Source organism: Trichoderma reesei, assembly GCF_000167675.1.
Source record: "Trichoderma reesei QM6a unplaced genomic scaffold TRIREscaffold_5, whole genome shotgun sequence".
NCBI classification, from domain to species: Eukaryota; Fungi; Ascomycota; class Sordariomycetes; order Hypocreales; family Hypocreaceae; genus Trichoderma; species Trichoderma reesei.
Genome location: NW_006711152.1, coordinates 879,660 through 906,817, shown reverse-complemented (window position 1 = coordinate 906,817; position 27,158 = coordinate 879,660). Strand labels below are relative to the sequence as shown.

General features: G+C 53.1%; 11 protein-coding genes across 11 annotated transcripts; 6 read left to right on the top strand and 5 right to left on the bottom strand.

Annotated features, from left to right (window-relative positions):
• Positions 1–147: 147 nt before the first annotated feature.
• On the bottom strand, positions 148–1,224 carry rpl34 (ribosomal protein L34). The gene is made up of 3 exons (XM_006963645.1): positions 1,167–1,224; positions 915–1,038; positions 148–623 (listed from the first exon to the last, which is right to left on the bottom strand). The coding sequence occupies exons 1-3, from the start codon at positions 1,202–1,204 to the stop codon at positions 435–437; spliced, it is 351 nt and encodes a 116-aa protein (XP_006963707.1). The 5' UTR covers positions 1,205–1,224; the 3' UTR covers positions 148–434.
• A 971-nt stretch (positions 1,225–2,195) lies between these two features.
• On the bottom strand, positions 2,196–2,721 carry TRIREDRAFT_59112 (uncharacterized protein; the record flags this gene model as incomplete). The annotated part of the gene is made up of 3 exons (XM_006963644.1): positions 2,196–2,404; positions 2,469–2,517; positions 2,593–2,721. The coding sequence occupies 3 exons, from the start codon at positions 2,719–2,721 to the stop codon at positions 2,196–2,198; spliced, it is 387 nt and encodes a 128-aa protein (XP_006963706.1).
• A 2,011-nt stretch (positions 2,722–4,732) lies between these two features.
• On the top strand, positions 4,733–5,821 carry TRIREDRAFT_21900 (uncharacterized protein). The gene has a single exon (XM_006963480.1). The coding sequence runs from the start codon at positions 4,952–4,954 to the stop codon at positions 5,573–5,575; it is 624 nt and encodes a 207-aa protein (XP_006963542.1). The 5' UTR covers positions 4,733–4,951; the 3' UTR covers positions 5,576–5,821.
• Positions 5,822–9,206: 3,385 nt separating this feature from the next.
• Positions 9,207–9,805, bottom strand: TRIREDRAFT_73048 (uncharacterized protein). Its single transcript, XM_006963643.1, has one exon. It carries the CDS (start codon positions 9,791–9,793, stop codon positions 9,239–9,241), a length of 555 nt encoding a protein of 184 aa, XP_006963705.1. The 5' UTR covers positions 9,794–9,805; the 3' UTR covers positions 9,207–9,238.
• A 2,213-nt stretch (positions 9,806–12,018) lies between these two features.
• Positions 12,019–13,748, top strand: TRIREDRAFT_58389 (uncharacterized protein; the record flags this gene model as incomplete). The annotated part of the gene is made up of 4 exons (XM_006963828.1): positions 12,019–12,075; positions 12,192–12,704; positions 12,773–12,907; positions 12,981–13,748. 4 exons carry the CDS (start codon positions 12,019–12,021, stop codon positions 13,746–13,748), a joined length of 1,473 nt encoding a protein of 490 aa, XP_006963890.1.
• Positions 13,749–14,611: 863 nt separating this feature from the next.
• On the top strand, positions 14,612–15,858 carry chi18-2 (glycoside hydrolase family 18, chitinase; the record flags this gene model as incomplete). Its single annotated transcript, XM_006963827.1, has 4 exons — positions 14,612–14,745; positions 14,814–14,838; positions 14,897–15,128; positions 15,182–15,858. The coding sequence occupies 4 exons, from the start codon at positions 14,612–14,614 to the stop codon at positions 15,856–15,858; spliced, it is 1,068 nt and encodes a 355-aa protein (XP_006963889.1).
• Positions 15,859–17,230: 1,372 nt separating this feature from the next.
• Positions 17,231–18,904, bottom strand: TRIREDRAFT_58475 (uncharacterized protein; the record flags this gene model as incomplete). The annotated part of the gene is made up of 3 exons (XM_006963642.1): positions 17,231–18,132; positions 18,226–18,276; positions 18,352–18,904. 3 exons carry the CDS (start codon positions 18,902–18,904, stop codon positions 17,231–17,233), a joined length of 1,506 nt encoding a protein of 501 aa, XP_006963704.1.
• Positions 18,905–19,697: 793 nt separating this feature from the next.
• Positions 19,698–21,199, top strand: TRIREDRAFT_120975 (uncharacterized protein; the record flags this gene model as incomplete). Its single annotated transcript, XM_006963826.1, has 5 exons — positions 19,698–20,067; positions 20,105–20,130; positions 20,163–20,667; positions 20,721–20,784; positions 20,857–21,199. The coding sequence occupies 5 exons, from the start codon at positions 19,698–19,700 to the stop codon at positions 21,131–21,133; spliced, it is 1,242 nt and encodes a 413-aa protein (XP_006963888.1). The 3' UTR covers positions 21,134–21,199.
• Positions 21,200–21,590: 391 nt separating this feature from the next.
• TRIREDRAFT_58804 (uncharacterized protein) lies at positions 21,591–23,063 on the top strand (the record flags this gene model as incomplete). Its single annotated transcript, XM_006963825.1, has 4 exons — positions 21,591–21,704; positions 21,765–21,902; positions 21,970–22,333; positions 22,384–23,063. The coding sequence occupies 4 exons, from the start codon at positions 21,591–21,593 to the stop codon at positions 23,061–23,063; spliced, it is 1,296 nt and encodes a 431-aa protein (XP_006963887.1).
• A 240-nt stretch (positions 23,064–23,303) lies between these two features.
• On the bottom strand, positions 23,304–24,389 carry TRIREDRAFT_3129 (uncharacterized protein; the record flags this gene model as incomplete). The annotated part of the gene is made up of 1 exon (XM_006963473.1): positions 23,304–24,389. The coding sequence occupies one exon, from the start codon at positions 24,387–24,389 to the stop codon at positions 23,304–23,306; it is 1,086 nt and encodes a 361-aa protein (XP_006963535.1).
• A 369-nt stretch (positions 24,390–24,758) lies between these two features.
• TRIREDRAFT_46545 (uncharacterized protein) lies at positions 24,759–26,945 on the top strand. Its single transcript, XM_006963521.1, has 5 exons — positions 24,759–24,957; positions 25,181–25,270; positions 25,394–25,454; positions 25,579–25,690; positions 25,776–26,945. The coding sequence occupies exons 1-5, from the start codon at positions 24,839–24,841 to the stop codon at positions 26,834–26,836; spliced, it is 1,443 nt and encodes a 480-aa protein (XP_006963583.1). The 5' UTR covers positions 24,759–24,838; the 3' UTR covers positions 26,837–26,945.
• The last annotated feature ends 213 nt before the right edge of the window (positions 26,946–27,158 follow it).

Sequence of the window (27,158 nt, the reverse complement as noted above, 5' to 3'; positions counted from 1 at the left end):
GATGTCCTAACTGCAGGATACATCTACGGGTTACGCCAATATTGAACGATTATCGTTGTGTCGTTCACTCTAGAAGATTCAGATTCATGTCTTTGATGAATTTGTCCTCTTCAAGGAGGACTTGCTATTTTGGCTGTACACAATCGACCACCTCTGCCCGCCAACTCGCACCGACTTCACATCTGCAACAAGGGGGCAATTCTGTACCAACTTGATGTTCGTTCCATTAGATCACCAAGAGGAAGCAGTCCTAAAGACAGCAGCAGACCGGCCATGGGTCGGCTCGGCCATAATGTATCATGCAGTCCGTTTTTGCCCTAATGAACACCAAAGCAATGAACCAAACCCCCAAGAGTTCCTTGCCATCCCGCACAGAAAGCCAAGTCCATCAGTCGAAATATTTTTTTGTCTAGTGGTGGGAAAAAAATGTTTGTTTATTTCTTCTTCTGGCTCGCCTCCTGCTCCTTCATAACCTTCTTGACAATCTTCTGCTCCTCGATCAGGAAGGCGCGGACAATCCGGTCACGGACGCAGCCACCGCATCGGGAACCACCGTAGGCGCGCTGGACGGTCTTCTTGGGCTTGGAGATCTGGGAGTACTCGCGGGGGCGGAGAGCGGGGACCTAGACGTCGATGTTTGTCAGTTCCTAATATCCTGTAGCTGTCTGAAATGTTGGCCACGTCGTATAGGAAGGGCGAGAGAAGAGGTTGTCGAGAAGGCGTAGACGGCGTCTCGTGGCTTTTGCATGGCTTTTGCAGATAATTTCAGACGGCAGCGTCCTCCCAAGTCGACTATATTCTGATCCCAGCCGATTCCCAACTCCATCGTCGCTTCGTCGTTCGTGTCTCTCTTGCCTCCCTCCATCGCCCGTCCTCCGGATTGCACAAAGATTTCGTTGAAGGGCCCTACTTACACCAGGGAGCTTGGCGCCGCAGTCACCGCACTTGGGGGCAGTGCCGCGCTTCTTGATGTGAAGAACTCGGAGGTCGCCGCCGGGAGTCTTGATGACTCGGGTCTTGTTGGAGCGAGTGTTGTAGCTGTAGAAAATTGCGCCTCGTCAGTACTATTGTCGCAAGAACAGCCCACCGCCGGGGAAAGGGCACATCGCGAAGTCGACGAGAATCTTGATTCGTATCTTCCAACGTCGACGGCAAGAATAACTCACCCGTTGCGGCGGCGGTAGGTGACTCGGTGGGACGCCATTGTTGCTGGTGATGCTCTGTGGTTGTTCTGAGTATCTCACCAAAAGAAGAGGAATTTCGAGATTTGGGGAAATTTTGTGTGGGCGGAACAACAGATTGTGCCCGCTAAGCCGGCGAATCAGAGTGCGAGTGGCGTGCCGTGCTTGGCCCACATTAAGCGCACGTGATGACGGGCTTCGCTTTTGGTGATGGCCTTTGCGATTGCTGCCGTAAGCAAGTTGCGATTGGCGCTAAGTCAGAAAGTGACAGCTTGGGAAACTGAGCTGCTTCAAGTTATCGTGAAGCTGCGCAACACATGGGTTGCACATAGTAGAGAATCGGAAGATGAATGAAGCAGTACTTACTCTTTGTATTTCTTAACTGCCACGACGTCAACTGTCACGCTCGTCAAGATCAAATCGAGTATCTGCTATGTATTTCCCCCATCCTGCTGGACGATGCGATCAAGAGTTTGCTTGTACGAATCTGATATCGTAATGCTCCCGTCAATACAGATACAGAGTCCCTACTTTTCTTGATGTTTTCGTCACGACCTACCACTTTCAGGCGTAGCACTACCAAATTCTCAAAAGTTGCGTTGCCTAGTCCGGAGTCGCAGTAACAAGGCCCGTAGTAGTGTGCGTGGACATGGACTGTTCTGTCTTCGGCTTCCTCTCCAAGTGATGGTAGGTAGAAGTCATGCCGTAGCTCATAATACCACACAACCTCAGCACTTCTTGAAGCTCACGGCAACACTGGCCGTAACCAAGCGCACCTCTGTCATTAGATAACCAATTCGTAGAATCCCGAGTCCCAAATCAACCATGAACTCCCAATTGCCCACCAAGGTACAGTATCCGGGTATGCAGCGCCAATCGAGGAACGCAGTACTCCTAGCCCAGCGCCATTACTCCATTGGAACCATTTCGCCAATTTATCCATCATAAATGGAGAATAAAGGAAGAAGAAAACAACAGAACAAGATCGTATACAGAATCGCACCCAGTTGGCGTTTACTTGGTCCAGTGCTTATCGGCATTGAACCATTCCGGGTAGTTGTCGTACCTCCACGGCGCGATGCCATCGGGCCTCTCCTCCCTGCTCTTGGCGGCGCGCGCAAAGGCTTCGGTGCTCGTCTCGTCCGTCATGAGGTCTCTGAAATCGGATATCTTTGCCTGCGCGTCGGCTACCGACTTCATGAAGGCGGCATACATGGCCTCTGCTAGAGCAAGTGTTAGCCACGGCGAGGCGACACCATGTGAAGGCGACGAGGGATGTCTCCTTACGCGATCGGTGTTTCTGCACCAGAGGTTCCAGCATCGTAGGGATGAGGCCCTTTAGCTTGCGCTCCTGCATTTGAGGGGCGTCCCCGGTTAGTCTCGCTTAGACGGACGCAATGCGCAGTGTGACTTGGTATCGGCGTGCCTTGATATGCAGCAGCTTGAGCCGCTGCATCGCCACATCAATGGCTTTGAGCTCGTCGAGCACCTGCTGCTTCTCCGCCTCGTCGGGCGTCGTCGCGGCGTTGCTGTTGTCCATCGCTTGCAAGAGGGGCGCGCGTAACCGAAATTGAAGAGAGCGAGCGAGGATCAGGCCGTGTCTCGAAGCTGGCAAAAAGCGTCCAAAATGTCGACAAAATCGCACCCCACGCGCAGGTTGCAGCAGAGCTGAGCGAGTAAGAAGAAACGATTCCAGAAGTTGGGGATGGATGGCTATCGCGCGCGACGTGGGGCGCGGAAGGACAGGGTTTGAGGCTCAGAAACATCAAAGACGCAGAGGCATGTTCCGTGTCCTGTACGGCTTATCGGGCGCCGGGGCCGAGGTACCCAGTACGTCAGAAAGCTGCTGTTGGCGCCAAAGCGTACTGCCGCCGGCTGTACTGGTACTGAGCGCTCTCAGCGCTAGAGCGATACGAAGTCCCGAGACAGATGACAGTGCAAGTGCTATAGAAGGCTTTTCGTATTTCGCACGGAGAACTCGGGTACGAGCACAGCAGCTGCACCCGCGGCAGCCTGACGCTTCCCAGCACACATTACCTCACTGGAATCGCAGGATGCACACATCATTGGCCATGGCGGCGATTCTCCTTGCATGCCGCGAGACGGGCCAGACATGTGAGGGCCGTCGGGCTGCATCTTGGAACTCTGGCCCGTCTAAGCATGTGTTGCCCATCACGTGCGCTGGACCTGCTTCCGGCCAGCTTCAAGTGCCAAGCTTTCGGAGATATGGCCGGACCCCTGGTTGTTTTGGCAGCGGAAACGGGGTTGGAACTGGCCAGTGCAGCGGATTTGGAGCATCAGATGTGCTAGAATGTTGCTAAGACAAGACAGTGGGTGCCGGGCCGTGAGAGAAGCAGTCGAGACCTCGAGACGGGGGAAACGCAGTGAGAGACAGGTCGGATGTGCTGCTCAGCATCTGCCCGGGAATTTCAGGGAGAGGCCTTCGATTGGCTTAATCTCCAGTTGTTTCCTCCTGAACGAGACGCGCAATCCAGGGGCTCATCTCCTCTCCTGTAGGTGTGAAATAGAGTTGGCCGCAGTGCTAGAAATGCAGGTTGCTTCGTTACCCACTTTGGATATGCGCGCAGCTCCAGAAAAAGCAACCAGAGGTTGATGTGATGTCAAAGGGACGAGTGAAGTAGGGAGGTATCTCTACCTTGCAATATGGCGTGACGAGGATACGATTCCATTCCTGAACTCATGCGGACGTATTATTATTATTATATACATGATTATTAAAGGACCCCTGTAATGGCTTATTTCTGGAAACAAAAAAGGAACGATTTTGTGTCTCCCTTTCGTGTGTAGGTATTACGAAGGTAGAGGTAGGTAGGTCCTCTAGCTTTAGCATCAGCGGTGCCAGTAATGGGTACCTACATCAGACAGCCGGCTGACGGGTCCCTATACAGTACGTAATGGCCGCAGCCAAACCCTGTCGAGAGAAAACAGGAAAATGCCCGGATGCTGCAAAGGGAAGGGGCTGGAAGAAGTGCCTGGAAAAAAAGGAAGAAAAAGAAGAGGGAAAAAAGGGCGCTGCTGCTCCGAACACAGCGACATGCCAGTGACATTCTCCCTCAGCACGACCAACGTGAAGGCGTCCGCATCTCAGTTAGCAGCAGCGCTAGAGCTTGGCTCCAGCAGCCGAGTCTATCCCTCACTCGCTTCAGGTAGAAGCTACCTTTACCCGGCGAAGCCCCCCCCCGGTCGTCTCAGGCAGGTACTACTACTGACTGCTGTGTGCCCGCCCTTGCGGTGCTTGCTGTGCCCTTGCTGTGCTTGCAGGCTCGCCCTTGCACTGCAGGTGCCGCCGTCCGGGCAGGTACTGGGTACCTCGCGCAGGCAAGCTTTGCTCCGCGGCCTCTGACTGGCCCGCATCGCTCGGACCGGATCAACACCAAACCTTGAAACCTGGCAACAGTGCGGATTGGAAAAATCCTCACAGGCCGGCCTCTCTTTCGCAATTCCTGTACCTTTACACTATCCATCCACAGAACATTCTCTGCCTTGCCTTAGAGCAGAACAAGCGCCCCACGCACACCAACGCGACTTCACTTACAGGCATCTCGTTGCTCTATCTAGCCAGAGACCATCATCACCGGTCCCTCGTCCTCCGCGATCCCTTCCGCAGCTTCCATTGCCACCGCCCAGAGGACCAGACGCTCAATCGTCCCTCTGCCCCTCCGACGTCTCGTCACCAAAGCACCCTTTTTTCCCACTCGTCCAACAGGTCCGCGCCTTTCGCGTTCGCCACCGTGGCTCAACTCATCGCGATGCCGAATACCCCCCCGCCGGCGCTGCTGCCTCCGCCAGAGGGCATCTTCCGGACGTTTGACGACCTGATGGCGTCGGTCCAGCGCGTCGCGAAGGACCAGGGCTACGGCATCGTCAAGCTCCGCGCCTCCAACTACCGCGACGGCAAGCCCACCCGCTACGACCTCGTCTGCGATCGCGGCGGCGTCAAGTACAACAGCACCGCCAAGAAGCGCAACCCCTCGACGCGCAAGATTGACTGTCCTTTCCGTGCAAAGGCCGTCTGCGAGGTGCAGCTGGGCAACCAGTGGCGCTTCGCCCTGCAAGAGCCCAGGCACAACCACGAGCCGCGCGTCCCCTCCGGCACCCCCGGCCAGGAGAATGCTCCCTTGGCGACATCGATCCGTTCCTTCACCAACAAGCTGGACCGCCTGAGCCACGACATGGCCCAAGGCCTGATGCGCATCGAGCAGCGCCTCGACAACATTGAGAAGCGCATGGAGAACATCGAGGCGCGCGCCGGCGGGTACGAGCCTCGATTCCAAGCAATAGAACAGCGGCTCCAGGGCATGGAAGGTCCTCGCATGGACGGCATGGGCATGGATGATGTTGAATCGCGCCTGCTGGCCTCTTCGGTCATGTAGGCAAGAGACGAGGGGCGACCGCGGCAGCATCACGAAACTACATGGCCTCTCCTCTTCGAAGGAAGAGACGGGTGAGGCGTGGGAGCTGCAACCCCGCCGTCGCACTACGACCTAGTCTCTCCATTTTCCAAAGGGTTTACTGTTACTCGGTTCCATCCTGCGCATCAAGAAAAGAACAAAAAAAAAAAGAAGAAAGATCACAAAAAAAGGACTAAAATGGCGGAAATGGCCGCACACACGACTATGGGTATTATCATCGCGTCTTCACGGCCGGGCTCGGTTTTGTCTGATGACCTAGCCCACGACGGCGGTGACAATCGGGGACAAAGTCTAGGCCCCTGGATGCGGGCTGATACAATCACACAAGGATGGTTATTGATGGAAATTTGGGGGTTTTACGGGTGGTACACACCAAAGGTGGTGAACGATGGCGTTCCGGTTGACTATTTTCTCTTTACTTCGTTTTCTCCCACTGCTGTATATCTCCTCGATATGCTGATGCCTGGTTCTTTCACTCTTCACCCTTCTTCGTTTGACGGATCTGTTTTCTTCTCTCTTGTTGTTTTCATTAAGATTGTTGCCACGGTCAGGGCGCGCAAAGGGAAATGCTAGGGAAGGGAGGGTGGCGGCGGGAGAGTTCCTATCTGGAGGACTGTGTTCTTTTCGGAGGAATGCGCACGGCTGGGACATTGCGCGCAAAAAAACAGATCCTAGGGAGATAACTTGCTCTATATGAACCCTTGCAATTCTTCTTTTTACCATCTTTTGAGCCCTCGGCGACGAGAGTCTTGTTCCTCTTCGTTACGACGGGTCTACGCCATGAAGCTTTGTTCTGAAGATGCCGAGGCTGAAAGTCCTCTCTTCTTGTTCTTTTTTTCGCCCCCTCTTTCATCTATCTCGTACGTGAGGCTGAGTGGCTGTCTCAAATACACAACGCGCTCATCTTTCCGCTAGTCTTGAAACCCACACCGATTGGCTGGCTTTCTCTCAATGAGAACTCAATGTCTGGGGTCCAAAAAGTACAAAACTGGTAGGAGGAGTAGTGGTTGCCTTTATCTGTGCATGGTGCTTGATAATGGATCACCTCGAGTTACACGATGAGGTTTCGTCAGCATTCTGCATACCGAATGCTTTTTTCCATTTCTCTTCTCTTGGCGTCGGCTTGGGAGATGGGTGCAGAGTAATCATACGTAGCACAGCATATCTCGGGATACCCTGCCTACCTTACCCTACCTAACATCGAAACATCAATCAATATTCCGCCTCCGAGGGCTGGGGGCCAAAATAGTAGGAAGCATTTGGGGATGAAAAGTTTCAGCCACCTGGGTAGGTATGTGAAGAGTTGTCACTGTTGCACATGTCCCCTCCATGCGCACTTTATTTTATTTTTCCCTATGAAGCATCGAACGAGCAAATGCCTGCACTTGTCCGCCTTTGTTGGAATCTGCTTTGCTACGAGTGTGACATATCGATCTTATTGATGCCGAAATGTATGCGAATTGAGTGCGAGGCGTGTGATGTAGTCTGTGATTCGGTGCTCTGGGCTTGCTCTGGGAATATTAGACTTTAATTCGGTGTCTTTCGTCTCTTTGTTTCTCGGTTGTATGCTTAACTGTAGAGATGGATCCCAACGAAAAAGCATCCCGTGGAGGTTCGAGACTTTGAATGTCTCTCTGCTGGATGGCGCTTGAACTTGTTCAAGTACTGTAGCATGTATGCTTGTGTTTGTCTCTCACAGGCGGTAATACGAACTCTGCCAAAGGTCAAGGCGTGGATGTGAGAGCGATTTGGATACATCTTTTGGGGAGAATCAAGACGAGGGAGGAAGAAACTACACCTAGAACTATCGCTAGAATCGCTGCCTGGCAAAACCCGTTCCTTCCTATTCCTTCGGTGTGACGAATCCATCATATGCCAGCAGCTGATTGAGCAAGTGGCTGATCTGAGGGCTTTGCACGAAGTCAAGAGTGCTGGGAGATGTCAACTGGCGCCTGTCCGATAGAATCCAAGATTTTTTTTTCCCTTATTTCCGTTAGAAGGCTTCGAGGGGGGTTAAAAATGCTGTGAATTTGAAGAAATCGTACGTGTATGCCATGTCAAAAAGGCAGAACGTTTAAAACATCACGGGAGGAGTCAAGAATACTGTGAATAAGGCTTGCGGGACTGGTAGTAGGGCTGTGGGATCATGATTCTTTGGGCCTTGAGTGATGTAGCTACCGATTACGACCTTGGGCCGTTGTTGAAAAGGGCTGGGATGCCATGGGGGACGTGCTGTCTGCCTGGATTTCACCCCATGCTTCACGCTGTGGGTGATCACAACTAACAATACCTTGTCTACCAGAGTCTAGAGAACTGCTTGCATTTGTGCGACAAAATGTAGTGCTCCATCTGGGTTGGAGGTCCTATCTCTCTCCTCAAAATTCTCGAGTGGTGTTACATGCTCCTCCACCTTCATTGACATGATCTGTTTTATAGAATAGTGGTCTTGCTACGGCAAACTGGCGCCTCTATACAACTGGGCCAATAACGCAACCCTACCTTTGAACCCGAGCTTCTACGAAAGTTTAGTACCTTTAGGTGGAGATATCTTGTCTATTACATACACAAGATGGCGGATTGGGTGTTGTTATCTCTCAGAAGTCCACCCCCGTGCAACTGACTGCCTTCAACAAGGTCGGTCATTCAAGAGGTCGTTCAACAGGCTATCAGAAAAGTTACCCTTCCAACTGACAAGCCGTATCTTTCACAAAAACTTGTATGCTTGGTTCTAGCAGAATTTCTGTGTGAGGGGAATCATCAGGATCGCTATACTGTATGGTTTACACAGAAGTATCACTTCAGCTCGGCAATGTTGCCGTTCCGTCTTCTCCTAGGATCAAATCCTTCCTCAGCTCCATCAGACTCTCGTGTCCCATTCGAAGAATTTACTTAAGGCAAATTTAAGAACCATCAACATCCATGTTTCGTTAGGTAAAAGGAAGTTTGTGCCTAAATAGCATCCCTACCTACCTTTTGGCGAATTCGCAATCATAAGAGCGAGTGACAGATCTCGCCCGACATCTTTCGTAGCCTTTGGTTATGACATAACTTGACCAGTTTTAAACCTAAACTCTCTCGAGTTCACTGCATACAGTAATAAGATCCAAACGCCAGACTGTAGCCTGAATACACCAAGGTAACATCGTGGACTACATCGCATTGTCTTACTAATATCTGCACAGCTGGGAATGAGTCAAGAGGCCGCCGATTCTCATCCCTAAAAGACATCAAGTATTTGGTATGCTACTACTTCCAAGGCCACGGTGGCTTCTGTGGAAATGGTCCAAGCTCGGAATGCGCTCGCAAGATTGAGAGTTGGCTTCTTTCAACGAATCGACTATTACCATTCCGTAGGTAAATTATATTGATGGCTCCATAGATGATTACCTTGTACCCAAGTGTTGGGAGTGGGGGAACAGATTATGGTAAAGAAGTTTTTGCTCTTTAAAACGCCCTCCGTGTGTGAAGGCTACACAAGAATATTATCGCCAAAGGCAAGGTAAACGTAGAACATGGCTTCCATCGTACACAGACCACCAAGCAAAGGACAAAGAAACCCCCCCAGGGCAGAGGCAGAACACGCCGACAGCATCTCCCCCCCTCCCAGTATTGATCACACAACTATCAAGCAACTGCCGTGTGGTTGATGGTAATATCCGTCACTTGTTTCGCAGCAATGGCCGACAAGATGATGAGGTCCGAGAAAAAGTCGTCGCACTGAATGTAAATCTCCAGCCTCTTCTCCAGCACGTTCATGCCGTTGGACTTGACCTTGGCCAGCGTCCTGTCGTTGCCATCGACCAGCTCCAGCGATCCGCCAGTGAACTTGTTCTTCTTCCACTTGAGCTCGCCCATGGGCGTCCCCTTGAGCGTAAAGTCGTAGCTGAGCTGGCTCATGTTGAGCTTGAACGACTGCCCGCGCAGGCTGAGGTCGGTGTTGGACGTCATCTGGTGGAAGTTGCCCTCGCCGACTTGGGGGCCGCCCCCAATCGGGCCCTGGAAGAACCGGAGGGAGGGCTTGGTGTAGGTGTGCAGCTGGGCAGAGTAGAGGGGGATGGAATCCGGGGGCTGGCCGTCTTGGTGGACGAGGATTTCCGACTTGCTGAGGGCGGAGTGCCGCAGCCAGAGGACGCGCTGGGGAACCAGAGGCTCTTCGGGGGAGGATGAACCGCAGCCCATGATGGCGATGTGTTGATTTGATGGGAAAGCGAGGATTGGTTCGTGGAGGCAAAGTCGATAATCGAAATGTTGCAAATGCAGAAGGCGTAGTGGCCAGTCTGAAACTGGACAACCAAGATGATATGCTTTCGTCAATGTCTTGGGGGGATAGGAGTCATAGGATTGTTGGTGATACTGGTAGAGGGAGTACAGCAATATAAGGGAGAAATTAGCAGAAGCAAGAGGCAGCCAGACGGAAGATTGCTCTGCTGCAAGGGGGGGAGGGGGGGACAGAGCCACTTCTTAAGCGCTGCTGTCACCAGTCCAACGAGGATCGTGCCAAGTCAGAGACGCAGATTAACTTGTCTTCCCATTCATCATCTTGGTCCTCTCCTCCCCCCCTTGTTGCTCGGCTGCTCTATCCGCCTCCCTTGACGACTTGACTCTTCCTTTGTCGCCCAAGGCCTCAAGACGCCGCCAATGACTGCATTACTGTAGCTGCGCAATCCGCCTTTGTTTGTCCGCCCTCGGGGCTAAAGCCTGCGAGGCCGCCCCATGATGTAATGCCCAATGAAGCTGCCCTGCTTTTCTGCGCAGTTCCGGAGGGCAGTGTGTGACTTGCCGTGCCGCAAATGCCCCTTGCTGCCGATCGGGACGACTAAGATGTTGGTTGTTGGTGGTCGACTCACGTAAGCCAGCGTGTTGGGACATTGCAGCCGCTACCAGAGACCCAATCCGACCTGTTTGGCCTCTATCCGCGTGATACCATGTTTCAGATGGAAATGAGATAGGTCTCCATCGTGTCTCTCGTTGTCTCTTGTTCCATTGTGGCTCAGCTCGTGGGAAGCAAGGAAGAAGCAGCAAAAGACTTGGGAGGGTCCCCTCGGGCCATGGCAGGCTGCGGCTGCTGTTGGTCGATGTTGATGCACGTGGCTCCATCAAGAAGAAATCAAGTCGACACCCGTATGTATTGACGAGAGGACGAGATGGTTACACGTTATGTGAGGGAGGGGGGCTGTGCCGTGCAGGCGCCACTGATGCCTCGATCATCTCGCCAATGTCGGCCGACGACGGGCAATACTATGGCGACAGGCTTTGCCGCCTTGCTCTGCGTCAGGGTTGCATCCGTTTCCTTGGCGGCGATGAATCTCGGTCTTGCGTGCTTCTAGGCTGTTCGGTGATGTGCGCGAAGCGCTTCAGCTGCTGCTCGATGATGTATGTATGTATGTCTGCTTGTCCTTGACTGTGCTTGGATGCCCACATGCTGGGTTGCCACTCGCTGCGTCACAACTGCCACGATGTTGTACGAACACCAGGCCTGGCTTGGCGTCGACCGTGAAGACAAGGAAATATAATAGCTGCCTTTCGTAGTAGTCAACTGAATGGCAAACGCGTCGAGTGCAGACTGCTTCTATAGAGGGAGGACTCCGAATTGCATCAAGACTGGATGAGCCCAGCCGGCCGCCAACGCGTACCCAAGGTAGGTAGTACTCCAGGGTATCACATACCCGCATAGACGGTTCAATAAAAGAACCACGACCGAGTAGGTCATGAGAATTGGCCCTGCTTCTATCTTATATAGCAGTCATTCTCCATGAGCCAGGAGAAGCGCCCAACTCGAAGCATTTTCGAGGAACAACTGGCGATGAGTGACAAAGTACGTACCTGAGGTGCATGAGCCACATACCCTAGCCTCAATCAGTTGAGCGCGGCGCCCCACCCGATTTGGCTGAGATCGGCGACTTTTTGCTGGGCCAATCAGCGGCTCTTCTCAAGCTAATCTAGCGGGGCGGTGGCTCTCGGCTTGCCTTTGTTCTCCCTGAGCGGAAATCCCCCGCTGGCACAAGCCTCCTCTTTGACATCATCACGAAAGCCGCCTAGAGATGGACTCAGCCTTGTCATGAGCCTTGCGTGGTGTCTCGATTTGCTTCGCGGGTTGCTTCGTGCTTTATAATCTGTCGGCTGTTGGAGAGAATCTTGTCTGCATGCCATGTCACATTGCAAGAAATAGAAGTCGACGCACAGCAGGCATTGACAAGCAGCCACCATTCGTGACCATACAATACCTATCAGCCAACCACCCAAACCTGCTTTAGCCTGCCAAAGCTATCAGCTCACGCAGACTAATACATCAAGTCATTGGCGATACTACTACTCCCTTGTTGACGAGTGTTGTGTCGTCTTCGTCTGAACCCCCCCGAACTGCCCGTTTGGGAAATACGCAGCGCTGCCAATCAGCCGCCGCCATGCCCGGCGTGCCGTCGTATCGCGGATGCGATGCGTGCAGAAAGCAGAAGAAAAAGGTTCGTTTCTAGTGCTTCCATCTAGATCTGCCGCATTGTCATATGGAAATAGAATGGATATACACTCGCATCATCGTCTACTCCTTTGCTATTCGTGCCGCTAAAGCACACTTCAGTGCGACATGGCCTCGCCCACCTGCTCCCGCTGCTCGCGCCTCAACATCGCGTGTGTGGGGTGTGGCCAGCTGCGATACAAGTTCAAGGACCAGACGGAGCTGCAGGCCGAGAGACTGTCCAAGAAGTCCCGAGGCAGGTCGTCTCCCCCTGAAGCCCGCAGCGCGAGCCCATCGTCCATAACGAGCCTCGTATCGAACAAGCAAACCGCCCGATCCGTGGCCTTCGTCTCGCTGCTCGATGTTACAGATCCGAGCTATGACCTCAGATGTTACGGTGGGTGGTTCAAGGATCTCCCACGGCGTCTGGGAACCAATAAGGCTCTGGATGCCGCGGTAGAGGCCATGGTGGGCTTCTATCCGCACATGCGCAGACACGAGCAGGCATCTCTTTCTCGGGATTCTCTGTTCAAATACGTAAACGCGCTACAGGCTCTCAGAACCAGCTTGAACGATCCACAACTGGCACAGAAGCCAGAGACGCTGTGTGCCGTATATGTGCTGATGATTTGTCAAGTAAGATGTGTCCAGTATCCCGCCTGATGGAAGCTGTAGGCTGACATGGCTTCTCTCCACTTGCCAAGGGATGGACGGGAAAAGATACAGATCAGCGTATGAGCCATGGTGAAGGGCTTGCGCATCTCCTCGATGCAGCGGCGTCTAGGAAATCCCGGGACCCTTTCGAAGAGAACATACGTGATACACTCTATGTGCCTGTAGTGAGTCCCGCTCCCGTTTGACGTGTGAGAGCCTTCCATGGCGTTCGCTCAGTCCCTTACCCGGAGACGACAGATTCTAGAAGCCATATTCAACCCCAGGATACGACTAAGTCGCTGGTTCTCGAAACTCAAGGCACGTGCGTATGGTCCGGCAGCACCAATTGCCAGTACGGCCAGGAACTATATTAGCTTGGAGTTGAAGAGCCTTGTCCACATCCCCGATTTGATCCGCGAGCCGTTTGAGCACAAAGACGAGATAGCCATTGCATATGAACGGATGCGCCTCGAGATACCGCTTCTAAAACGTGGTCTGGGAGTAGCTGATGCTCTTGCATCCGAGTCGCAAACAGACGCAACGACAAAGATCCGTATCCAGTATCAAGTCTCCTACGGCCTGCTTTTGGGTTGTGCATTAATGTTTAATGGGTATCTGCGAGCCTTTGGTGCTGACGACGGAAACATGGTCGTGGAGTCGGACATGATGGCCAACGAAGCCATCAAGCTGGCTCACGCCGCCTCGCAATACAGACCGCTGGGAGCCAGCTTCATCCCTCTTTGCCTCATCCCTGCTTGGGCGGCCTCGGATGACGCAGAGATTCAGCGGCGCGTGATTGAAGCGCTGGAGATTTACCAGGACGACTTTTCGCCGCTGACGGGACGGAGCTGGTACATCATGGCGTATTGGCTAAGGGGGGAGATGGACCTAATAAGACGCGGGCTGCACTCGTCGCCTTTGGAGAATTATACCAGTAGGCGATGGGGGACAGTAGTGCTTGATGAGAATGGGGATGTGTTGTGTGGTGGCGAGACGAGTAACTGGTTTTGCTGTCAAGAGTCGTGAGCTGCGGTCATGGGAGTGAATCGTTTGGTGAACATGATAGACTATATAAAGTGCTTTCGACGTGATTGTTATGGGAGAGTAGGTAGGTAGGAAAGAGAGCAAGGCGAACTGAAGTACTTTCGGAACGGTTTGCCCGTCCCTACAACGATTCCATCTTAGCTAATTCATGGTGACACGATGAGTGCTTCGGTATTCCCTGTGCCTCCTTTTAATGCAATCCCCCTTTCATGGTGACGCGATGGATCTTGCCCTCACCGTTGACGAAAACGTACATTACGTAGATAGGTACAGAGCCACTGCAATTGAAGCCACGATTCTGCCGTGTACGAGTTGGATCGCAAATGAATAGAAAAACACCACATTGACCCCTCCACTTTATTCACAGTCTAAGAGAAGAAAGACATCGACCCCTCAACTTTATTCACAATTAAATTAAAATCCGATATACCCCTCAACTTTGTTCTTGCTTAATTCAGCCACGTCGAGGGACGAGAAGGAGGCCACTGACGTGTAACCGACTCTTACGACTTATCAGCAGAGAGGCGGAGCACCTGCGGGGTTGTGTGGGCTTGTCAACATCAGCAACGGCAGTATCATCATCATGCAACAATCATACAATTTTTATTGTCATCAGCAGCTATGCCAATAACTCTACATTTCAACTTGTTGATATTCTAAAAATTCCGAATTCACTTGTTTATAGAACCTTGACCCATAGTCTTTCGAAAATGGTGCCTCGCTCGCAAAGCTGGTTCTGTCCATGCTCGTGCATAACAGGGTCGTCCGACTCTGAGCAGGAACACCATCAGCAGCAACCCAACATTAACAGACCTCCGCCTCACAGTCAAGACAGTGGGCATGAGATGGTTCGCCCTCACAATGGCGGCCAAAGATACATGAATGGCGTGTATTATCCCAGTTGGCTGGTGTACAAGGGCAAGACGCCGGCGACTCTTGACATAGACAACATTACACATGTCTTTTACGCCTTTATTGGGTGAGTCTGGTTTAACCCAGGGAGATGAATTGCCACTCAGAAGTATAAGAACTGACTATTCAAACCAGCGTGAAAGAAGATGGCTCACTTCGGGTATGATGCCGTCTGCCTGCATACTCTATCACGATATAGGTAGCTGACACTGGTGCAGTGGATCGATGAGCACGCCGATGTAGTAAAGGACATCGACGGAGAAAGGGGGGCTCTAGCCGCCCTAGCAAAGCTCAAACGCAACCATCCAAGACTGAAGACCATTGTGTCCATCGGAGGAGGAACTGCTAGCAAAGAGTTTCCCGCGCTGGCTGCCAACTCCCATGCGCGAGAGACGTTTGCGAAGCAAGCCCGCGAATTCTGTGACCGCCATGTGCTCGATGGCATTGACAGTATGTGATTCAAGCTCTCGTGTGGAAGAGTCCTATTCGCTAACGATTGTCAGTCGACTGGGAGCACCCGAGTAACGCGGAGCAGGGCCGTGACTATGTGAAGCTCCTCAAGGAGTGCCGCAGAGCTCTTCCCGAGCCAAACTATCTCATCACTACGGCTCTTCCCGTCGGACAGTACATCCTCAGACACATTGATCTAGATGCCGTGTCCCGAATCATCGACTACCTGAATCTCATGGCGTACGACTTCACCGGCTCCTGGACAAAAGTATGCGGCAACCATGCACAGCTGTGCTCCCCGGGGACTCGCCTTCAGTCTACGCACCCCGAACTCCAGGCGTGCGCTACCGACGGCGTCGACTACATCCTCTCCCGGGGCTTCCCCAGCCGGAAGATTGTGCTTGGGATTCCGGCGTACGCACGATACTTTCCTCGCGCGGAAGGGCCGGGATGTTCTACGGAGAAGGCGGGCGAGATGGACTACTGCGATATACCGGATGAGTGGGTGAGGCAGGCCGTGGTCGATGAGGCGGCCGTGGCGGCGTGGTATGTAGATGCGAACGGGGACAAGGGCTATCTGACGTTTGACGTGCCGAGGACGGTGCATATGAAGGCGAGGTTTGCGATGCAGAGGGGGCTTGGGGGGTTGTTTTACTGGACGGGGACGGGGGATAAGGGGGAGGGGCTGAGTTTGGTGGCTGCTGGGAGGAGGGGGCTCGAGTTGTGCTGAGGAGATGTTGTGGCATTGCATTTGGGATTCATGGTGTGTTTTGTGGCTGTGATGATGTGGTTTATGAGAGCTCAAGACTGCTGCGTCTTGGTGAGGCGGGTTGGAGTGAGGATGGTGTAATGATTGGGGGGCGAAGCTGTACTTGTCTGGCCAATATCAAGTACGAGCTGTGGTAAAGACCCCCTCGTACCTACATGTATACCAATGTCATCATGATTGGGGCCCTCTTCAAAGGAGAATCTCCGAGGTGGCACATTAAGCTTTCCAGATGGTCCATTTTTGGGGATCTTGGCGGAGAGATGGCGCGTCCTACTCTAAATTTAACCGTAAATCACGACTTGGTCTGCCTCTTGTCGTCGAATCGCTTGAAAACATTGAAGCGCATCTTCATCCGCACGTGAAGGCCTGATGATGTCATGGATGGGGGGGTAAAACTTGCAAATTGTTCGTCACGACCACGACTGTGTGTCTCTACTACAGATGCTCGCTTGTGAATCGCCCTGTTCCATGGCTGAGCAAACATGGACCTTTGCCTTTCAGGGTAGGATGAGTGATTGAGGTACTTAAGAAAGAGCATTTATTCAAGGAGTTTGCCTTAAGCGATGTAGGAGTCAAAGTCAAAGTACATGTACATACATACATACATGCGCACAGAGTCTGCTACTAGAACGTTGCACGCCAAGAGCGGCTACGTCATTGCTTGCCTTGATTCATGCAGACCAACTTGAGCTGCCTCTCCATTTGGTGCTACTAGTATAAGACAGTTGGGAGGGAAGGCGAGACACTCGACTGTCATTGTTCTTCATCTCTTGATACCCCAAAGAACAACACTTTTCTATCGTCTCTGATATCCTGCCTACTCTCGACTATCCATATCACTTTGATCCAACTACAACAAGTCTCTGTAAGTCGCCCTGCAAGCGAGGATTAAACAAACGACATCAATATCTGACCTCCGGCAACAGTGCATACATTACTTTAAACGCACTCTTCACATTACGAGACAAAACACGCAAACAACAACACAATCACAACAATGGGTCTGTTTTGGTCGAAACAATTCGGAGGCCGCCACTTTGGCACGAGCGTGCACGCCGATCGCCATGGGGTCCGTCGCGGGCCGTGGAGGTTCTCGCTGGGCAGATACAGCTGCTTCAGGAGCGGCTAAACGAGCACATGGATGCATAATGGTTATTGCGGGAGAATAGGAGGGATTGCAAGAGATTCTAGAGAGTCTGAGCACTGTTTTGCAGTTTCTACAATGGTGGTTTCGTTGGGAAAAAAGACCTACTCCCGAGATTGCTTCGTTTACCTTCCTACGTAAATTATTGCCTAAACACTTTTAATAAGAGAAAGGGTTTTCCCAAGTTCCTTAGCTGAGATCGACCTCTCCCAGCATCGATGCAATATCATCAACGTCAACCTCGGTATTGGAGCCGTGCAGAGACCGAACCTCCCACAGCGTCATCCGAGCCGAGGCAGTCAGGGAATCATCCACCTTGACGCTCGGCACGGCCTTTTTGCTGACAAGGTCAAACGCCTCCTTGCGGACCCTCTCCAGGAGTCCGTTCAACATGACCTGTCTGTCGTGCAACGCCGCCTCGCCTTGGGATGGAAACACGTCAGGGACGCGCCAGCTGGAATAAAGGTTCCCATGCGACATGCGATGCCCAATGTTCAACCTGTGACCTTGGAAGTAATAGTCGCACAGCTTACACGTTGGCTTGCTGCTGCCAATGTACTTGCAGCCGTTGAAGAAGCTCACGGGTGCAATCTTGCTCTGCTTCCAGACCCAGTCCAGCAGGAGCACCTCGGCATGGACAGTCGGCTTGAATGTCTCTCTCTTATACTCTTGCTCGAGACGTTTGTCCAAATCAAAGGCCTGAAGATCCTGCGTAAACTGCCTGAAGACCCTCATCACCTCTTGGTCGCTCGTCATGCGGCCGACGATGTTCTCGGCAAAGAGGCTCTTGTTCCGGATCGGCTTCGGCACCGGCCGGCTGGACGCGAGGAAGTCGACGGTTGGGTTCTGGAAGAGGCTGGGCCACTTCTCCTTGGCTCGCAGGAAGAACTGGACGGACTGCTGATAGGCGAGGATGCGCCGTATCATGTGGAGGAGCTTGGACCAGCATTCCATGCTGTTGTATCCGACCATGCGATCTTCTAGGGCGCGGTCCTCTATGAGTTTGCCTGCTGGAGAGCGATCTATGCGAAAGAGAAGCTGCATCGTTGCTTCGCACTTGTTGATATCTTGGGTACAAACAAGGTCAGTCTCTTTTCACTTAGAGCTTGCTTCTCCGCTGAAGTGAGACAAAAGAAGAAGAAAAAAAAACATACACGCTGATTCTGCGTCGTTGCGGTCTGAACCAGTTTCGGGGATATCAAGAATGTCCATCAACTGTTCCGCAATCATATTGTCTGCAATTTTTGTTCCCTAATGGTTAGCCAGTGTCGATATTCTTGCACGTTGTTGCATAGGCTTCCTCTACATACTCTCTTCCGTCGCATCAGCCTGGCATTTCTCAAGGCAAGATGCAGCCTGGGCCCGAAGCTTCTTCAGGTAAATCATGACCCGGGGCCGATTGAACCGCAAGATGTGGAACAACAGCCAACGTCTGGCATCATGCTGGTTTTGCTGACCTTCGGGCGCTTGGCCAACCTTGCGGAGAAGCGTCCTGACATACGTCCTCGTGCTCTGCAGCTGGTCATCGCTCTGCTTATTCATGGCAAAGACATAGTGAGCCTGCTGAGGATCGGCTCCGTCACGAAGGACGATAAATGAAGTGACAGTCTTGCCGCCCTTTTCTCTGTCGCACACGTGGCCCAGCTTGTTGACGAAGGCGCAGAAGAGCTGTGTGGGATCCTGAACGTCAGTCTCTGGCTCGGGGGGCCGTGGCCCGGCCGTGTTTCGGACGGCGTCGACAAGGGCTACGAGTAATAAGAGGGGTTCAAAAAAGGTGTGAATTCTGCGAGTTTTGAGAGGGATTGGTTCTTCGTCGGTGTGATCTAGGGGCTGCGATGCTTCTGCTGGGTTGATCAGCGCCATGGCTTATAGATTGTGCTTTTAACCAAATTATTCTGAACGCTGTGATGAATGGCTATCATGAATTGTGCCTAGGGTTTGACTTGTTCTGGGGAATTTGGTCTCTTATTTGTACAAGATAGCTTCGTGGAGTCGTGATAGTGTTGATGGCATCGATGCCTCGCGGTCGACACTCACCATGACCATGACACCCGAGCCCAAGCCACATGCAACCTCTTGGGCAATGCCTCTCCCACACGCTGTGGCCCCTCGCAGACATCCCACGTCCAAATGGACCATTCAGATCATGCAGCTGCCAGAGGCCAACTCCAAGGCCTGATACTACCGCCAGAGGCCGGCGTCACGCTGCACTGTCGCATGCACATCGCTCCAATCAGAGGCTGCATCGAGCTGCAACTCGTCCTGCATAACGCTGCGTTGGCACGTCCAAACGCGGTTGCCGACCTCAGCCTCGTTTTCGCGCAGAAGCGGGGGAGACTCCGTGGTCCGCGGCCCAAGTGCTCTATGTAGACGTACCTAGTCACGATGGTTGCGAGCGCCTGGCTGGGGAGAGGTTGAGCGTCGCTGAAGTTGACCATAAATACCGGCCATGCTGCTTCTTATTCCGTCTCTTTCTTCTTCTCTCTTCTTTCTTTCCTCAGGGGCCGCCGCCCGGAAGCAACTTCCTGTCCAAGGAGCCCTTTGAGGTCCGGATGCGTTTCAGTTCAAGCCTCCAGAGCAACTCAGTGTAAGCACTTTCTCACCACCCGTGGTTACGTATATATCGAAGATATTGATGAGTCTCACAGCTTCAAAAATGCCACGCCAAAAGTATCGAGAATTGCGCAGCCGCGCAGTGGAGCAGGATCCATGTGCTGGACCTGCAGACTTGCCTGCGTTTGACTCTTTCCTTGATGCTGATCATTGCATGATGGACGTGGCTGATGCGATGACCGGGGGTCAACAAGATGACGACTCGGTCTTGCTCACGGACAATGAGGCATTGGACACTTTCCTCTGCAACACTGGCCGAGATGCTATCAATTCTTTTGGTCAGGATGATTGCCCGGGCTTGAGTCCCGATTTCCCGCTGACCTGGGACAACAACATTGGGAACCTCGCCCTGCCAACGGACTTGAACAACACCCACTGCTTCGAGACTGCCTCTCCGATGTCTCGGGCGGATAGTCTTGGCCTCACAGACTTTTCTCTGTCTCCCAACAGTCTCAACACGCCGCTTTAGTCGGCTCGTCAGTCATGTGGGTTCGGCCTCGATCCCCAGCACGCTGGGTTGGCTGAGCCTCATGCGAGGCTGTTTGAGGGCAGTGAATTGTCAGTTGAGGTCAAAGACTATAGTAGGACAGATGAGGAAGTCGACCAACTTTTCACAAACTTGATAAATGACATGAAAATGAACAACTTGTCGGTGGACGACATGATGGAAATCAACAACGTTACAACAGAATCTACATTCAACGATACAAACTTTACAACAGACTACATGTTTGATGGAGGCATTACACCATTCGCAACAACTGATGGTCCAGACATCTGGACAATCAACAACGATGCAACAAACACTTTCACCGAGATACTAAGTGATATGACAACAGATGATATCATGATCGGCCACTTGGACGGCATGAACCCGGTTTATGGCCCCTGCGACGCAGCTGCGGGATCCGAGCCCGTGTCCTTCGACTCGAACAACGGCAGTCCTGATGAGGAGATGAAAGACTCTCCCGTCTGCGGCCCCCAAGGCGCTTCGTATGACCTAGATCCTAACGGTGAGCACTTTGCCTTTCTATAGGTGTTCTGTCTATGTCTGACAGGTTCTCAGGGCACAGCAAGCCTGGCTATAAGTGGTGCTGTGACCGGTGGTGGAAGGACGACGGCAATTTCAAGTGAGCAGTCTTTCTCTTGAATACATGGTAGATTTCCTACCTACAAAGCCTGACCTTTCCACTCATTCATAGGAAGCATCTGCAAAGACACGATAAACAGCTACCGTGCGAGGCAGAGCCCCCGTCAAGAAGGCTTTGCTTCGAAGTATTTGCGGATGACAAGGATCGGAAGAGGCACTACTGGGTGCACCACAAAAGATATGCCAAGGAGCAGAAGATCCCGGACGAGAAATGTCGTTGTGAGAACTGCAATGCGACATTCAGCAGGAAAGATCGCCGGACGAGGCATCTTAACAAGAATCCAAAGTGCCGCGCAGCGGTTGAGCAGATGTACGGAAACGGCTTGTAGTTTCCGATGGCTAGGAGGCTTTCATTTCTGGGTAGTGCTTTTCTATGAATTCAAAACTGTCCATTCCTTCTGTTTATCATTGGAAAAGCAGTGACATGGAGGACGGGCTGAACGTGGTCCTGGTCTTGATCTCAGGTTTTGCAGCAAGTCGGCAATGGTTCGAAAGATGCATAATGCGCGATAAAAAGATAAGTATGCAGTAATTGTGGATACTCTCATATCCGCCAACGCCCAGCGCGCCTTCAGTATGTATGTAATAGCTCGTGAACCACGGCGATGCATCACTTTCATACACTTCGTTCATGCACATTGCCTACAAACAGAATCCTCGAATGATACCCTGTTCCTAATGTGATCTGATCAATAACTGAACAATCTAGATTCCTTCTCGTCTCTCACTTCCAACGCCCCGACTAATTCGTCACAAGCGTCTGACGCAAATCAGCCACATGCCGCCATGGCCGTCCTGACATTCACCCTCAGTGAAGAGGGTGTCACTGCCTTTCGAGACGCCCTCAACTGCCTCAGCAAATTCAGCGAAGATGTGTCCATTGAAGCGCGGAAAGATACTGTGAGGCTGCTCTGCACTCTTTGAATGATGCTTCATCCAGCTGCTGATGCCTCCTCCCAGTTCTTCCTCTCTACCATGAACACGTCCAAATCGGCCTACGCGAGCTTCCGGTTCGCAACCAACCGCTTCTTTGGGCGCTACCAGTTTCAGGGCTCAGGGCAGTTTCAAGAGAAATTCTTCTGCTCCATGTACATTCGAGTGAGACGCCTTTCCGTCGATCGAGTACTACTTTCCGTCCAGATGGCTAATCCGCCTTCAACATTAGGGACTGGCCTCTCTCTTCCGCAGCAGATCTGGCGTGGAGTCACGGGGAGACGTGGACAAGCAGGCCATCATTGACCGATGCGATGTCGCCATTGAAGACGGGCAGGGCGTTAAGAGCCGCTTCATTGCCCGGATCATCTTCCGAAACGGACTGACAGCCACGCATCGACTACCCTTTGAAGTCACCATGCCCGTGCACGCCAAGTTCAACAGACAGGAGGCTCTCTATCACTGGAGCATATCTTCGAGGACGCTGAAGCAGTTGGTGGACCACTTTGGACCAGGTACCGAGTACCTGGACATCAACACCGACGGCGACCATGTCAACTTCACATGCTTCAGCGAAAAAACCATCAGCGATGATGGTACGAGGGCCGTGTCCAGTCATTTAGAAGCGAGCTAACTTGGACGATAGCGGTCCTTAAGAAACCCCTGCATACCTCGATCGCGGTCGAGACAGACGAGTTTGACGACATCGACGTCGAGGACAAGCTTCAGATTGTCGTGTCCATCAAGGACGTCCGCGCAATCACACAGCATGCGGCCATTACCGGCAACGCCATTGTCGCCCGCTACTCCCTTCCCGCGCGGCCTCTGCAGTTTTCCTACGCTAGTGATGCCATTTCCTGCGAGTTCCTCATCATGACAGTGGGAGAACGAGGAGGCAACCCCTCACAGAGGACCAAAAAGGGTCGAAAGGGCGCTTCGGCCAAAAACACAAATACTATCAACGCTGCTGTGCCGCGCTTGGAAGAGACATCTCGCCGCACAAGCGCAGCACCCTCACAAACCACCTCCGAGGCTCAACGGCAGCAGGCAGCCACGCCTTCAATGCCGCCGCCGCCATCGTCACGCCAGCCGCCGAATCCGACTCCACGACTGAGCGCTGCTAGAGCCAGTGCTTCGCGCATCGGCGCGTTCGATTTTCGGCCCTCGCAGAGACCGCCGCCGCCTACGCTCAGGTCTGAGAGCCTCTTTGTCGAAGACGAGGCGTGGGAGCCAGTGAGGGATGACGATGAGGATGGTGATGAGGATGCCAGATTGGAGTGGGACCATAGCGTCGATCCTGTAAGTCCCCCTTTTCAGATAATGTGATGTGCTTTAACACTGACTTGGATAGACGAACCCATCTGTTGCACATATGAGCCGCGCAGACGATGCTGGACGCAGTGGATATGAGCCGGCAGAAGAGGCGCAGTCGGCGGCGGCAGAGTCGACATACTTGGACCCGACTCAGAGACTCTCTGATGTCCAGAACTTGGCCTTGTTCCCCGACTAGATTGATGGAAAGGCATCATGGTTGTTGGCTCAACACATGCGGCAAGTAAAGGTAGCTCAGCGGGATGTAATGCATATCCAGCTAGTGGCACAACCGGCGCCTATGTTGTCTATCTTGCTCTCAGGGGGGATGAGCTTTGACGATGCAATCACGTTCCATCTCCCCTTTACGTCGTTGTTGTCCACCTTTGGTCCGCAGTTGCCGTGCTCTCCCCAGCCCCATGACAGAACGTCCCCGTCCACTGTAAGCGCTACGACGTGCTCGCTGCCAATGGCTATTTGTTTAAGATGAGGGAGGTTTGGCGGAGGAAGCTGGCCATGGTCATCTCGGCCCCAGGCCGTCAAGCTTCCATCTTGACCCAGGATGTAAAAGTTCCCCCAGCTCGCTCCAACGTCTTTCCACGCAGGGGCAGCTGAAGGGGCCTGTGATACCAGACCCCATTTATCCGAGCCCAACACTTGCATGCTTCCGCTCCCTGACTCTCCAAAGATGCACGTAGCTTCTTTGGCACAGACGGCTCTGACGGCCTTGAAGTTGATGCCCTCGACCTTACGGGGCGCAAAGACGACCGCGGCGGGCTCGCCGATCTGCGACTTGCGGCAGTTTCCCCAGCCGTAGACCTCGCCATTGTCAAGCACAGCGACGACATGCCCCATGCACGCAGACAAGTCGACAACCTCCGTGCCAGGAGGTGGGAAATCCTTGATTCTCGTAGCCGAAGGTGTCCGCACAATCAACTCGCCCAGACCCAGCTCCCCCTTTTGTCCAATCCCAAAAGCAAACACCTTTGTTCGCTTTCCCCCTTCATCCCTAGACACAACAATGGAAGCTTCCCACGTAGCCGCCACGAGAGCAATGTCTCCCACCTGCTCATCCTTTGCTAGCCTGGCCTCCAGAAACACGGGAATGTTTGGATACGGACGCAGGCCACAGGCACCGCTGGCTGGATCTCCGCTCCAGTAGAGCTTGCCTACTTCTGTGAGGAGGAGCGTGTGGTTCCCGCCGGCGGCGACCTTGACGATGCGCGAGGGCGGGTGTTGGTCTGGGTGGAAGACGGCGGGCTTGGGGACGGAGACGTCTTCTTTGTGGGTGATGCCGAGCTGGCCGGAGCCGTTGGAGCCGATGGCGTAGAGGGCGTTCATAGCTTGAGAATTCTCTCTCTCTCTGTGTGTGTGTGTGTATGTGTGTGATTAAACAACCAGGAACAAGTGAAGCTGGTTTTGATGAAGATAAAGATCCAATGTTGCACTCGCTGAACTTGGTATTGAGTGAAGCTCAAATGCTCGGATAGCTGCATGACTCCATCTTCAAGGTTCTGGACCAGAGCGAGAGCGGATTATCCGACCAATCAGCCCCACTTGATGCCGCTGATTCAGCAGTTTTTTTTTTTTTTCCCAATCCACCCACATATAACTTCACTTCCTCCCTCAAGATAAAATTTCTCTCTTCTTTTTTTCCTCTTATCCCACACCTTTGGTTCGCTCTCCTCGTCCTCACACCGGGACGAAGGAAGACCTCAAGGCGACTGTCCGGTGCCACGGAAGCTACAGAGCTTTCTGCTTGGGATCATCCGCTCGAGCAGCAGCGCGCAATGGCTTCCACGCAGACCAGCCACGTCCCGGCGGGAATGGAAAACTTCACCGTCGGGCTGATTGGCATGGGCGACATGGGCCGGATGTACGCCGAGAAGCTGTCGGAAGCTGGCTGGAGGTGAGTTGTTTGTCGGCATCTCATTTGAACATGGGGAGTGCTGTCCCACCTCTGGCGACTCTTTTTGCAGGTAAGCATTTTCCCCCCCTTTCCTTTCCTTTCCCTATGTTGTCTCATTTTCCCTCTCTTCTTTTCATGATGACCAGAGCGCATTTGGCTCGAGTATTGCGCAGGGACGCCTGTCCCACCGTTCCGGTGATCAGAATCGGACCTGTGCTTTCAGTGATGAAAATGCTAGCTACCTTACTTACTATCTGTCTGAAAAATCTCCTTCCTCAAACCTTTTGTTTCTCTTGGACAAGTTTATTCACAAGTCAAGAAGCTAACTGTCAAAGAAGATATAGAACGACCTCGCAATTGTGGCTCCCACTTCACGTAGACGTCGCCTTCCCAGGAATCAAGACCAAGTCGAGTAGAATTGACACTGCAAGCTTAGAATCCTGGCGTGCGACAGAGAAGATAGATACGATAGCCTTAAAGAGAAATACAATGGCAAAGTACGCAACTTACGCTGCCTCAATCCATTCTTTCTTCCGCCTGCAATGATCTCATTTCTCTCTCTTTTTTCCATCGTGACCCCCCAAAGAACTCAAGATGCTGAAGCCTGCTCTCTCCGTCTAGAAGAACATTGAGATTCTCCGCAACGGCCATCTCGTGTCCCGCGCAAGCGACTACATCATCTACTCGGTGGAAGCCGCCTTTATAGACCGCGTGATTGCTCAATACGGACCGTGTATGCCTCTCTCTCTCTCTCTCTCTTCATGACATCTCCCTGTCTTCCCCATCACAGCTGACGGTATCCTCGTCCTCACAAAAAGCAACGAAAATGGGCGCCATCGTCGGCGGCCAAACATCCTGCAAGTCCCCCGAAATCGCCGCCTTCGAAGCCCACCTCCCCTCAGACGTCTTCATCGTCTCCATCCACTCCCTCCACGGGCCCGGCGTCGACCCCCAGAACCAGCCGCTGGTCCTCATCCAGCACCGCGCGCCCGACTCAGCCCTCCACAAGGTCGAGACGGTGCTGAGCTGCCTGAAATCGAAATACGTCCACCTCACGGCCAAGGAGCACGACCGCATCACCGCCGACACGCAGGCCGTCACGCACGCCGCCTTTCTCTCCATGGGCAAGGCCTGGCACGCAAACAGGCAGTACCCGTGGGAGCTCAGCCGCTACGTCGGCGGCATCGAAAACGTAAAGATGAACATCATGCTGCGCATCTACTCCCAAAAGTGGCACGTCTACGCCGGCCTCGCCATCCTCAACCCCGAGGCCCGCCAGCAGGTCGCCCAGTACGCCCGCTCCGTCACCGAGCTCTACAAGCTCATGCTCGAGGGCGACCTCGCCGGCCTCACCGCCCGCATCTACGCCGCCCGCGAAAAGGTCTTTGGCCCTTCCTCCAACGCATGGGCCTCGAGGCCCCTCCTCGAGCCCTCCATCCTCTCGTCCTTCTCCCTCGGCACGCCCACCCCCGAGACCCCCGCCCGCCCAAACAACCACCTCTCCCTCCTCGCAATGGTCGACTGCTGGGCCGCCCTCGCCATCGTCCCCTACGACCACATGCTCTGCAGCACGCCCCTCTTCCGCCTGCGCCTCGGCGTCACAGAGCACCTCTTCCGCAACACCGACATGCTCGACGAGGCCCTCCGCACTGCCGTCGACGACAAGCGCTACCGCAGCGACGACCTCGAGTTTACTTTTGCTGCCAGGGGCTGGGCCGAGTGCGTCACCCTCGGCCACTTTGAGACGTGGGAGAAGCGCTTCGTCAGCACCCAGGAGTTTTTCCAGCCGCGCTTTGCGGACGCGAAAAAGGTCGGGGATGAGATGATGAAGAAGGTGCAGGCCAGCATGGACGAGGCCTTGAAGCTGGAAAAGGAGTGACGTGGCATGGTGTGTGCTTGAGTGCTTGAGTGGAATAAGGGGAGGGCATACCTAGGGGCTGTACATCACTTGCCGCCTTCTGTCTATTCGTTTCTGGCGTTAATCAGGGGATTCACAAGGTAGATCCTATGGGGAAGTGGTGGAGTTTTGTTTTCTATTTGATCAACTTGCGGCAGCTGTATGTGCAAAATCACACTCATGAAACGGAGCTTTATTCAGTGCGCATGTGTGGGCTATACCCTCCAACCCAAGGTCCAAGCAGTGACTGAGCATGAGTCGTCCCGATCCCGCAAACATCCGTCGCTGACCCATCAACACCACA